We start from the raw sequence: 12,042 nt of genomic DNA, 5'->3' as shown, positions 1-12,042 counted from the left end.
GACCTGTAAAGGGCTGAGGTATCAGGAGGAAAACCGCCGGAATGTGCTTTGTCTAAATAGACTTCTGTTCCCAATGGGAACAGTGGGCCTTATTCTGGCCCTCCACTTCAAAGGGGGCAGGGTGGCACCGTGGTCAGGGGGTTAGTGGCTCTGGGTTCCAGTCTCGGCTCTGCTAGAGCTTGCCTGGTGGACTTATCCTCACCATTTTGCCACTTGGAGCTTCAGGCCTCTCATCTGCGAATACGGCATGGACATATCATGTTCTGAGGCCCCCCAGCATTAACGAAACTCTTCTTCCATTGGAGAATTGACGTCATGAATTCTTCCTTCTCAGGTCAGTGGAGCCAGGCGCTTGCTTTCCCAGGCAGCTTCGATCAGGCAGGGGCATGGGTCTTGGGCTCTTCCAATCAGATGCGCCAGCACTAGACTTCACGCTGCGGAGAGCAGTGTGAGGGAGTGCAGAGTGTGGCACCCATTTTCCTAGGAGACACTAGTGGAGAGGGGGGTCACAAGACAAGAGTCCCCTGACAGTGTCCAGGGCCTGAGCTGCTGTGATCTGACACAGTGTGGCTTGGGTGGTTCTGGGCTTCCTCGTTTCCAGGCCATGTGCTACCCCTAGTCCATTTGGTGACTTTGTGCAAATTAGACAATTAGGCACCCCTTCAAGATGCTTTACTGCCCTCTGCTGGAAAATTGTTTGTATACAAATGTACCAATATGTCTAGGGCTGGAATGGCAGCCTCTAAATGTAATGGTGTTGTGCAGTATGCAACCTGGACAACTGATCTTCGTGGCTCTGCCGGCCTGACTTTCTTCTGGCTCTTGTGAAAATTCTGAAAGAGACTTACTTAATTTCCTGTAGTAAATGCCTTTTCTACTTAAGCTAGCTGAAGTGGCTTCCGGTGTTTGACGAAGAACTCTGACTGATATGAATAGGGATGCTGATACATGCCTCCTGGGGTTGAAACCAGATGACTTGTGGAAGCAAGAGTCTCCGAGAAGGCATAAGGCACCTGCGTGACTCAGTGAGTTTGTACTTCATTTATTGTGAGAGGAACATGGGAAAATGATCTAATTCACTCTATCTTCCTTCCTTATTCTGGAAACCTATTTGTTTATTCTTTTGTTTTTGTTGTCAGGGTCAGAGTTCATGGTTAAAGAGGGGAGCCGCAAGGATGAAAATGTGAATGTGCGTTATACATAGTCCAGCAGGGTGACTTGTAGGGAAAATGGCTTTGCTGGGTCTTGTTCATGCACTGTTGTGTCTCCTATTGTTACAAGGAGAGATGACATCAGCCTATGCACCATTTGTCCGGTGGCTGAGTGTGTGTGTGTATGTGTGTGTGAGAGTGTGTGAGTGTGTGTGTGTGTGTGAGTGTGTGTGTGTCTGGCTGCAGATAATGTGATCAGGTTCCAGGTTTTCCAGGGCAAATTTGAGATGTTTTGTTTTTATATATCAGGCCCTTTCTGGACCCATATGTTTTGGTTTAGGCCACGTGGGCACTGCCACTCAAGGTCATAGCAGCCTCTGTCCAGGGTGTGCCAAGAAGAGAAAAGGAGTAGGATCTCCCCAGGGAATCCTCCTTCCATCAACTTATGGAAATGCCTGTCTGTCTCAGTCCTCAGCCTTCAAACCTGAAAGGAGAGAAAGGTGAGTTGCTTGCTTCCTGCATTCCCCATCCCTTTCTGAGCCAGGAAGTGGGATAAGGGAGGGATGGGCGGGAGCTGCGAGGCTGGTAACTGTTCAAAGGTGCAATTTCAAGGCTCCTCTGCCCAGAGAAACCAGGTTTGTTTGCTGCTGGCAATGTGACAGTGCTTTGCTAAGGGGCCTTTCTTTCCACCTTGAATGAGGAGCAGGGGCGGCAAAGGCCAGGAGAGGGAGCCATTGAGTCACGTTCACATTTAGTGACTCCTTTCAGGTCAGGTTTGGACAGAGGGGAGGACAGACGGAAAGGGTGTCTACATCCGGAGGGGTAGTTGTGTTAGGAAGAGGGACTTAGGAGCAGAGAAAAGGAAGACACGGGGGAATTGGGGAAGGGGGTTCACTGGATACAAACCTCCTCATTCTGGAATTTGTCCCAGGATGTCCCAGGTCCCTGGAGGTCCCTTGGCATGAGTGTTGCCTGGCACTTCCCTCCCGTAGGGCCCCCACCCCCACCGGCTCGTGCTTCCAGCTGGGGGACTAATCCTGATGCCCTAATGAAGTCCCAACTTCGCCCACTCTCAGAGGGGAAAGGCCACATACAGGGCACCCGGCTGTGCCCTGTTCTGGAAGCGCCCCTGTAGCTGGTTGCCCGTTCTGCAGTGAGCTCAGAGGTCCCTCAGGGAGGAAGAGCTGTCCAGACCCCAGGAAAGGAGGAGTGGGGTTTGTAAAGGGCTCTGTCTTTCAGGAAGGGGCAGACCCTGGGTCAGATAAAGGCCTGAGACGAGGGTCTTACTTCCCGTTGGGTCATTACTATTCTCTTGTTACATGTTTGGGGACTCTAAGTAAGAACCATGGCTTTTCTATGAAGTCCCCTTCTCTGACCCCAACTTGCTGCAGGTGACTGGTTTGGGGAGAAGGGGGCCGGCAGCCCTGGGCCACCAAGCTGAGTTTTGTGAACCTGCCCAGTGCTTCTTTTTCACTCGCCACCCACTCCCTGTGGCATGGTTCTTCTTCCACGGTTGTATGGCGGATATGTATTCACCTTTTCACAAATTAGATGGAGGGAACCGTGGAGACTCTCCTCTCCAGTACCCTTTTTTAAATTTTTTGATACAGGGTATATCGCTCTGTCACCCCAACTAGAGTACAGTGGTGTGATCACAGCTCACTGTAACCTCAAACTCCCAGCCTCAAGCAATCCAATCCTTCCTCCTCAACCTCCGAAAGTGCTGGGATTACAGGGCTGAGCCACTGCGCCCGGTCTCCAGCATTCTTAAGAGGCAGTGCTGAACTCTTGTGCTGACTGAGGGCTCACTCCTTCACGAGGGACCTTGTTCCTCTTTAGGACAACTCCAGATGTTAGGGAGTTCTCTCCTTTTTTTGGGCACCCAGTTGCCTCCTGGAATCTCTCTCCTATTGATTCGGGTTGGCTAAATTTTTGGAGAAAGCTTCCCCTCCCCAACACACCTGTAGAAGTTCCAAGGCCTGTGTGAATGTGTCCCTTAAGCCTTCTTCTCCAGGTAAGCTGCGCGTGTTTCTTTGGCCTGTCCTCGGAGGCCTCATTCTACTTCCTTCACTCCTCTTCCCTCCACTGAAGGCTCCTTTGCTATCAGGAGCTCCCTTAGCACCTTGGAACCCCAGGGGGCAGGTCACACATGGCCAGGCTCCATAGAATTCCCACCTGGCCAGGGCTAGAAGGAGATTTTACTCACAGGAGATCAGGAGCACCCAAGTGTCAGGGCCCACTGGGCCCAGTTCCCTACCCCTTCTCCATCTTCTCCAGTGTCTACCTATGTCACTCAGTGGACACTGACCCCCAGAATGAGGACCACATGATCCTAGAATGGCTGAGCCGAGCAGAATCTTGACGAGCAGCTGGCCTTGCATTTCTTGCACTGGGCTATGCTTACCCTGAGCCCTCAGCCATAGGCTAGGGGCCTCCCAAAGCTGTAGGGTGGCCAAGAAACACTTTGACTTCACTAGAAGATTCTGGGGAAAAGGCAAGTCACTTAACTGGCAAGTTGATCAAAACGATATTTTTATATTAAGACAGATGCGTATATGTTATGTAATAAAATGCAGAAACATGAATTTCAAAGCCAAAACAGGAGACTTCAGAGGTTTACACTACAGATAGGTTCCTTTGGGCTATTTCTTTAGTGTTCTGCCCCCAATTTGCCAACCAGCTGGCCCCCCTCTGCTGAGGGCTGTTTAGGTGGAGAACTTCGAGAAGCTCTGATTACTCCATTTCCTTTATTACTAGAGGTGAGGGAAGTGAGGACCAGAGTGGAGGGGTGATTAGACTGAAGACACACAGCTTGGAGGAGTCCAGATTGGAAACTCAGATCTGTTCTTTTCTCTGTACCAAGAAACGCTGCATAGAAGTTGCCTACTATGGCAAGAAAGGAATCAAAAATAGAAAAGAGGCTCCGGGTTGACCCTTGGTTATCCAGAGATACAATTGGAAGAACAATGTTACCAAGAGTCTGGGCTGTGGGTTGTAAGTAGCGCTGACTCCATTCAATAACAGAAGTATATTCCTTTGCCTTAGGTTCTTTTAGGATCTAATGTTCTTTGGGAAAGAGGCTCAGGTGAAGAAGGGAGGAGAAGCCCAATGCCAGCGCCGGGAAGTGAGAGGAAGAAGGCCCAGAGAGCAGTAGGGACAGCCGGAGCCCACTCCGGATGTCAGGCTGGGGAACCGGTAGGACTTCCCTTGCTCACACACCCTGGGGTGCAGCTGCACACGTGTGTGAACACACGCACATACACGCACACCTCACACTCAGGCCCACCGATGCCGCAAAGCTTAAGATCCAACCATGCCTTACAAAGCTGGAATGTAAGAGACTACTGAGAATTGAGTTCTGCCCTCCCGACCATGAAGCACCCCTGGATAACTGAAACGGCAATTGGAAGGGGGATTCAATCTTACCAGGCAAATTAAGCAAGCATAGCTCACTTTTACTCAAAACACTGTCCTTTAAAATATTAAATAAGGGTCAAAGGTTTTGTTTTTCTTTGTAAAGGTGTCTTTGACATTATTTTAAGTTTATGACACCCAACAGTCAAAAACCTTAAGACTGGCTTGTTGCTGTCCTGTGAACTTTCAGAAGTCACATCTCACAGAAGTGCGACTCTCAATATAATTTAATCAAGTCAATTAATACTGTTTAATAAATAGGCCAGAAAATTAGCTGCGAGTTTTTCTCGGCGGGATGTGGCGTGCGACCAAAGTTATGGAAGATTGTCCCTTGAATCACTAAGGCAAACTTTGCTGAGTGTCATTTTACATAGAGCAATCACATAAAAAAAGAGTTATAAATAGAAAAAATTCCAAAGTTCTCCCACAGACAGACAGGGAAATCGAAACATCAAAAAAAAAAAAAAAAAAATTGAAGCAAAACACAACACAAGCACCCCTCCCCCGACAACCCAGTTGCTTCAAGTTCTTGATCATACAGTACTCAACATCTTTGGATATTTTACAATGTACAACTCCAAACTGCAGCCAAGAAAAAACAGAAAGAATTAACCAGTCATCTGAAAAATTGAGTTTATAAGAAGTCATCACCTTTACAAAATAAAAACAAAAGCCCCAACACCACTGGATTCCAATTTATTCATGTTTCCTTTTTTTTTTTTTTTCCCTCTCTTTTAAAGTCTGGTTCGGCCCCAATCGCTTGGCTGATGGGGGGGACACGGGCACATTGGCTGGTGGACATGGGCATGCTTCTGGGGCAAGTGTCTGAAACGAAGACAGGAATCTGAGAGGTGGCTGCCCAGGCAGATGACTTCTGAGAACAGAGGGCGTGTGTAGCAATCCTGCTGGCTGGAGTGGCATCCGGTGGTGCGAAGAATCAGGGGGTCTCTTCCGGAGAGCTGTGAGAGGGACAGAGTCTGTGCTCTTCTCTGGCCTTTTTGTTTGTTGTGTGTTTGCTCAGGAAAAAGCCAAGGCGACGGGAAGAGCTGAAGTCTCTTTGTGCCCACAGCACAGAGACTGGGGACTCCAGCCCTGGGCCCTCCCTGGGGATGAACCCTCCTCCTCTCTGGGCTGCTAAGAAACCAAAGCAAACTCGGCAAGAAAAGAGAGGGGAGGGAAGGGGAGAGAAGCTCAGGAAGGCACGGGGCCAGCAGAGCCTTCCTTTTCAGGACCTGCTGAAAACTCAAGAACCAGGAGAACATGTGACAGCTCTAACTCACAGAGCCCTTCAAACCTCAGAGGCCTCCACTTCTCTGCACTGAGCCCTTTTGTTAAAAAAAGGGAGCCAAATACTCCCACTTCACCCCCAGAGGGAGGAGGAAGGGGTTGAGGGGGGTTCTCACACAGCAAATGGGACCATCGTTAGCAATGCCAAGGCCCTGAGGAACCCACAACTCAAAAAGCAAACAGATAAACCCTAGAAAACCAGGTATGTATTTTGTCTGTTTTCAGGAATCAGGGTGAGGGGAAACAGTTGCCAGGTGTTAAGAGGTGGCCCCCATCTCTTCGATGTTGGCCCTGAGAACCCCAAGACACTGCACAGCCTTGGAAGGGGTATTGGAGATGGGGTAAACACTAAATAGTGCCACCAGGGGTCCAGACACGAACTCTTGCAGGGAAGGTAAGGTAGCATTCGGAGTTCGCAGACCCGCCTCTGGGCTTTGGTGAAGTTCGGAAGCTCCCCTGACCCCCGATCTCTGTCTAGTCTGGCCATATTTCTCACCTATGCTAATATGCTAATATAGAGCTGGATGTAATAAAACTAAGTCCAGAAAGATAAACTGTTTCCCCATGGACTTGGGGAGTACAAAGCTCCTACCTTCTCTGGGATTCTCTGGGGGGATAGGTGTGTATGTGTTTAGAGGTGGAGGGAGGAAACCTAAGTTACCAGCCCCTTCTATAGCCGGGTGACACTGAGCTACAGAGGGCTGACCTGTCAAGGTCACAGGACAGGTAAGGGGAAAAACGGCCCTGGCCTCCCAGAGCCTGATTCCTGACTGGTTCCAGGGGGCCTCCCTGCCAACAGAGCATTTCTTTCTATGTGGCAGGTGGGTAGTTCTCAAAAAGACCCCGGGGCCACTGGAGACTGGAAAACGAGCCCTCAGAGGAGTGTTGGCAGAGACTCTGCCACAGGGGGTGGGGCTTAACCAAGGTGCATGCCCAGCCCCTACCTCCTCCTGCTCCATCGGGCTGGGCCCCAGGCCAACCACCCCCTGACCCCTCGTAACCCACCCAGCTCCTAAGTGCACCTGGGCATCCAGTTCTGTGTGGCTTGGGCCGGTGCAAATTTCTACATGAGAGCCAGAGAGACAGCCAGGGAGGGAGGCCCGGGCTCCTGGTCTTTTGGGAAGAGATGCCCGTCTTAGAACAGCAAAAGGAGGCAGCTGCTTTAGGAGCCTGGGAAAATGCCATCACTGATAGTATTATTATTTTTTTTCCATTTTCCCTTTGTGTTTTTAAAATGAAAAGTTCAGATCCATGGGGTGGGGAAGAGCGGGCCTGGAGGGAGAAGGACTGGAGGGCTGGTGGGCTGGAGTCGACAGTGACCAGCCTAGTTGTTGGCTTCGGACATGGAGGCCACGTGGTTGAGGCCGGCGAGCCCAGGGAGGCCGGCCAGGCCCGCGGCCCACGGGTCGGGCAGCGGGAAGTAGGGCCGCGCGGCTGCCACGTTCTCGGCCAGCGCGAAGGCCAGGAGGCCCCCCGCGTTCCTCTCAGCCTCCAGCTGCGCGCGCCCGAACAGCTTCATCTGCGTCTCCTCGAACTGCCGCTCCAGCTCCTGCAGGCTCAGGGCGCCCTTGGGCGCTGCCAGGAAGTGCTTGGCGGGGCTGGGGCCCGGGAGGCACACGGCTGCGCCGCCCAGGTGGCCGCCCACTTCGCCCAGAGCCGGAGGCATCACGAAGGCCGCCTTGTCGGGGGCCGGGCCACCCGGCCCGAAGAGCAGGCTGGCGGCCCTCCACGCAGCGGGCTTGCGGCCGCGTCGGGGCCGCGCCATGCGGCAGCTCTGGCGCTTGATGTGGCGGTGCAGGTGGTCGGAGCGCGTGAAGCTCTTGTAGCAGAACTCGCACTGGTAGGGCCGCACTCCCGTGTGGATGCGCATGTGGTTCTTGAGGTCGTAGTTGTGCACAAACTTGGCGTTGCAGTGGATGCACAGGTAGGGCCGCTCCCCCGTGTGCTTCCGCATGTGGATTTTCAGCTTGTCCTGCCTGCAATGTAGAGACTGGCGGTCAGTTCCGCAGGGAACACCAGGAGCCATTCCTAACCTTCTGCTCCCCTTTCCTCCAGAACCAGCCGAGGCTCCCTACTGCCATGGAGTCAAACCCCAGAAATAGGTCCCATGCTAGATCTACCCTCAACTGCTGCCCCACCTTAGACAGGTATGGTTACTCACCTGGATTAAAGGGATGTGGAAAAAGCAGTGTCTGGAAAGTCCCACTCCCCTAAACTCCTTTTATATCCGAGCTCAGAGTCATGAAACTCCCACTCTATTAGGGGTTTATCTCACATACTGGGAAGACACTTCGCCAGAAGTCAGGGCTCTGACCTTAGTCCTCGGATAGTGCAGCGACTTCTGCTGATACTGGATTGCACTTTAATCTCACACCCACTCTCTCCAGGCAACCATATGCTTTCCCTCCAGTTCATCTATATGCTTTGGCCCAAAGTCCCTGGTCCCATCCCAGCCCCCGGGCTGTTGAGATCTGTCTGTGTTTGGCACTAATCTGGGAGGCTATAGAAGCTTGGGCACACCTTGTTCAAACCTCCTGCATGGTGGTTTCTTATCCTAAGCCTTGGGCTCTCCTCTTTGTCTGTAGACAATTTCAGGGTTTACAAAAGAGCCAGGTGCGGGAAGAATGCAGCCTAATCTAGGGCAAACTTTTCGGGGTTTAAGTGGTATTATTCACAGGTAAGGTATGGTGTAGGGTGGGGCGCCTGTGACTTTTGGGGGTCTGGGAGCCTCTGCGCCAGCTGCAGACCCACCACCAACTTGGTGGTGACCTCAGGCAAGTTACTTAACCTCACTGCCCAGAGCTGAACCTGGTGCCAGAGATCAATTCTCATTGTCCAGGGCTGATGGAAAGAACCGGATCCTGTGTGAGCTAGATTCCACATACCTCCTGGTGGCCTTGACAGGAAAACTGACATCAGGGGGTTGTTTTCATAAAGACTGAGCATTGGGTAAACCAGCTTAAGCTGGCTGAGGTACAGGCAGCTGGGCTGCCAGAATTCCTCTTGGGATAATTCGCAGCCTTCCCCAGTGGGGCCATACGGGCCAGGAAGCTCTGTGTCTAGTCTCCTACCTCCTCCCTGAAGGTGTGGCTTGTGTGGAGCATCTGCCTATAATTTCAGACTCTGCTCTGAGGTTAGAGCAGATGTGGAGTCCAGGTGTCCTCCCTAAGATGGCCAGATTTAAACCCTGTTTCACATAATCCCACGACATCAGGGGCAGGTCCTAGGCTCCTGGTGTCCCCTGGCCACTAGAGGTCTCACCAGCTCTCATTTTCAAAATGGTTCTCCAGGGGCAGAGCAGGAGAGAAAAGGACATTCCCGTGAACACTGGCAGGCACTGTGGGAGGAGGGTCAGAGAGGATAGACCGTCCTCCCACCTGTGCTCACAGGAAAGCTGGAGAGCCCCTGGCACGGGGGAAGGGAAGTGGGGTCACCCTCCTCCCTTCCACATCCCACTGCTCCTGCCTCTTCTCAAACCCACCAGCCACCCCAGGCTACATGGTACTCTGCTGTGATATCCCACCCCCTACCAGCATGCTGTGGTCTCTGTAACCCAGATTTCACCTAGATGATTGGATTTTTGAGGAGGAAGGGACCTCAGAGACCATTTAGGCCAGTGGGTATCAAACTTAAGGATGCATTCGAACCATAATCAGGACTCAATAAAACAGTGCTGGGCCCTACTCCTAGAGATTCTGATCAGTAGGTCTGGGATGGGGGAGAGGGACAAAGAATTTGCATTTCTAACCAGGTGCCACATGCTGGTGGTGGTGGTGGTCCGCGGACCCCATACTGAGAACCACTGGTCCAGGCAAAGCCTCCACTATGTAGGTGGGCAAACAGGCCCAGCTGGGGAACTTGCCAAGCTCACCCAGAGGGTCATGGCAGGCCCGGGAGTGAAGGCCTCTTTTCTCATCACAGCACTGTGACGGTGAAAATGGAAGTGTCAGGTGCCTGTACCCCTGGAGTGATGTAACTTCCCAGTCCTGAGGGGTATGTCTTGGGCCTCCACAAATTCCCCCAGGCTCTGGCAGAAACACTGATGCTAGGTGGTTGGTTGGGCTCCCTCACCAGGCCTAGCAGAGGGCTCAGCTCAGAATCAGCTAAGCGGGCTGTAAATGCATCATCTTATTACTCCTCACCACAGCCTAGGAGGTAGGTTTTTTTATTTTTATTTTTATTTTTTTGAGACAGAGTCTCGCTCTGTCACCCAGGCTGGAGTGCAGTGGCACAATCTCGGCTCACCACAACCTCTGCTTCTCAGGTTCAAATGATTCTCCTGCCTCAGCCTCTTGAATAACTGGGATTATAGGCACACATCACCATGCCCGGCTAAGTTTTGTATTTTTTAAAGTAGAAACGGGGCTTCATCGTCTTGGTCAGGCTGGTCTCAAACTCCTGACCTTGTGATCTGACCACCTCGGCCTCCCAAAGTGCTGGGATTACAGGCATGAGCCACCATGCCCGGCTGAGGTAGGTTTTTGTTTTTTTGAGATGGAGTCTCGTTCTGTCACCCAGGCTGGCTTGAGTGTAGTAGTGCGATCTTAGCTCATTGCAAGCTCTGCATCCCAGGTTCATGCCATTCTCCTTCCTCAACCCCCCGAGTAGCTGGGACTATAGGCACCCACCACCACGCCTGGCTAATTTTTTTTTGTATTTTTAACAGAGACAGGGTTTCACTGTGTTAGCCAGGATGGTCTTGATCTCCTGACCTCGTGATCCGCCTGCCTCAGCCTCCCAAAGTGCTGGGATTACAGGCGTGAGCCACTGTGCCCGGCCAGGTAGGTTTTTTTTAAAGTCACTATTACACATAATTAGTAGTACGAACCCTTAGGTCACTCTCAAACAATGGACAATATAAGTGGTAAATCTTCAAATGTCTTCCAAACTTCTCATTAGTGTATCTAAAGTAAGTCCCATTTTTGTGGCAATTGGTCCGAGTATGTAAGAAGTGCTGAGAAGGTGCCTACAATATCCTTTTATTGAACACCTGCTTTGGGCAGGTAAATACATGACTTCATTGACCCTGGGAGTTCATTATTCAGAGGCAAGGTATGGTGTAGAGATAGGGCCCCTCCAGGAGTCTGGGAGTCCCTGTTGTAGCTCCAGACCCGCCACCAACTTTTTGGGTGGCTTTAGGCAAGTTATTTAACCTCTTTGTGCAGAGCTAAACCTAGGACCAGACATCACTTCCCATTGTCCAGGGCAGATGGAGGGAATCTGGGTTTGCGTGAGCTAGATTCAACACATTTGGTGTACTTTCCTCACTTGGACACAGGCAGAAAGGAGGCTCAAAGAAGTTAAGAGCTTCCCAAAGGTATCCAGCTGGTGAGGGGCAAAGGAACCTGAGGGGCTACCTGGCTGTGGTTTGTTTGTAAGCTATTCTGGGGATGAGGAAGGATGGATTTTCACACCTGGGACTCCCAACCTGAGGCCTACAAGGACTGCTGCAGAAAGGGCAGACCAGAACAATCAAGAGAGGGTACCAGTAGCTAGCCAGCTTTCTGCCGCTGTGGCCAGAAGACTAGGGTATGCCAGTGGCAGGAACTCAGCCCTGGGCAGGAGCTTTCCCTAACGGAGACATTTGTGGGAATGGGGGCAAGGGGCGGGAAGAGTAGGCAAAGCTCATGAGAAGCCAGTTCTGGAAAAAACTCCAGAGGATCATCTAGTTTACCAGGCACACTTTACCACATTCTGATTCATGGTCTGAGTCAGTGGGCCCAGTAAGCTACACTATTAGCAGTACATGTCTCAGGACCTTGAAAACACTGATCTAATTACTTCCAAGATAAGGAAAGCAAGGACCAAAGAGGGAATGGTGTCCTAGGGCCACACAGCCTCCTTCTTTACACTGACCTTTCCTGTGGATACTAAGACATGTGCATTGGAGCTGGAGGTGGTGCCGGGTACGCTCCAAGAACTGGACCAGTTCCCTTCCCTGGTCTGGGCCTCAGTTTCCTCATCTCTGAAATGGGGGTTGGGCTGCATCCTTGGGGCCTCTAAGTGCTCCATGAGTGTTTGCATCTGGGTAATGGGCTTCTACCAAATCTCTTTCTGGAGTCTGTTTGGCTGGCTGGCTTCCTTGCCCCTTCACATATTCAATCTACCTGTGGAAGCAGCGTGAATTTAAGCTGGAATATGTTCTAGCTGGAATCTCAGGAGCTGAGCTCTTAGTTACTTCTCTGTAGCA

At 51.5% G+C, this 12,042-nt stretch overlaps 1 protein-coding gene across 11 annotated transcripts in view; it reads right to left on the bottom strand.

The window, feature by feature from the left end:
- Positions 1 to 4,776: 4,776 nt before the first annotated feature.
- The window catches only part of ZBTB7C (zinc finger and BTB domain containing 7C), a 383,033-nt gene continuing 375,767 nt past the window's right edge, over positions 4,777 to 12,042 (bottom strand). For all 11 annotated transcript variants that reach the window (XM_045378028.3, XM_045378031.3, XM_065533857.2 and 8 more), the window contains one exon: positions 4,777 to 7,828. In XM_045378028.3, coding sequence (XP_045233963.1) covers positions 7,177 to 7,828 — 652 coding nt within the window. In that variant the 3' untranslated portion in view covers positions 4,777 to 7,176. The remainder of the gene's footprint in view (positions 7,829 to 12,042) is intronic.

The sequence above is a fragment of the Macaca fascicularis genome, chromosome 18, assembly GCF_037993035.2.
Source record: "Macaca fascicularis isolate 582-1 chromosome 18, T2T-MFA8v1.1".
In the NCBI taxonomy this organism is placed as follows: Eukaryota; Metazoa; Chordata; class Mammalia; order Primates; family Cercopithecidae; genus Macaca; species Macaca fascicularis.
The sequence above is the reverse complement of the archived record's forward strand: the minus strand, read 5'-3'. Positions and strand labels throughout refer to the sequence as shown.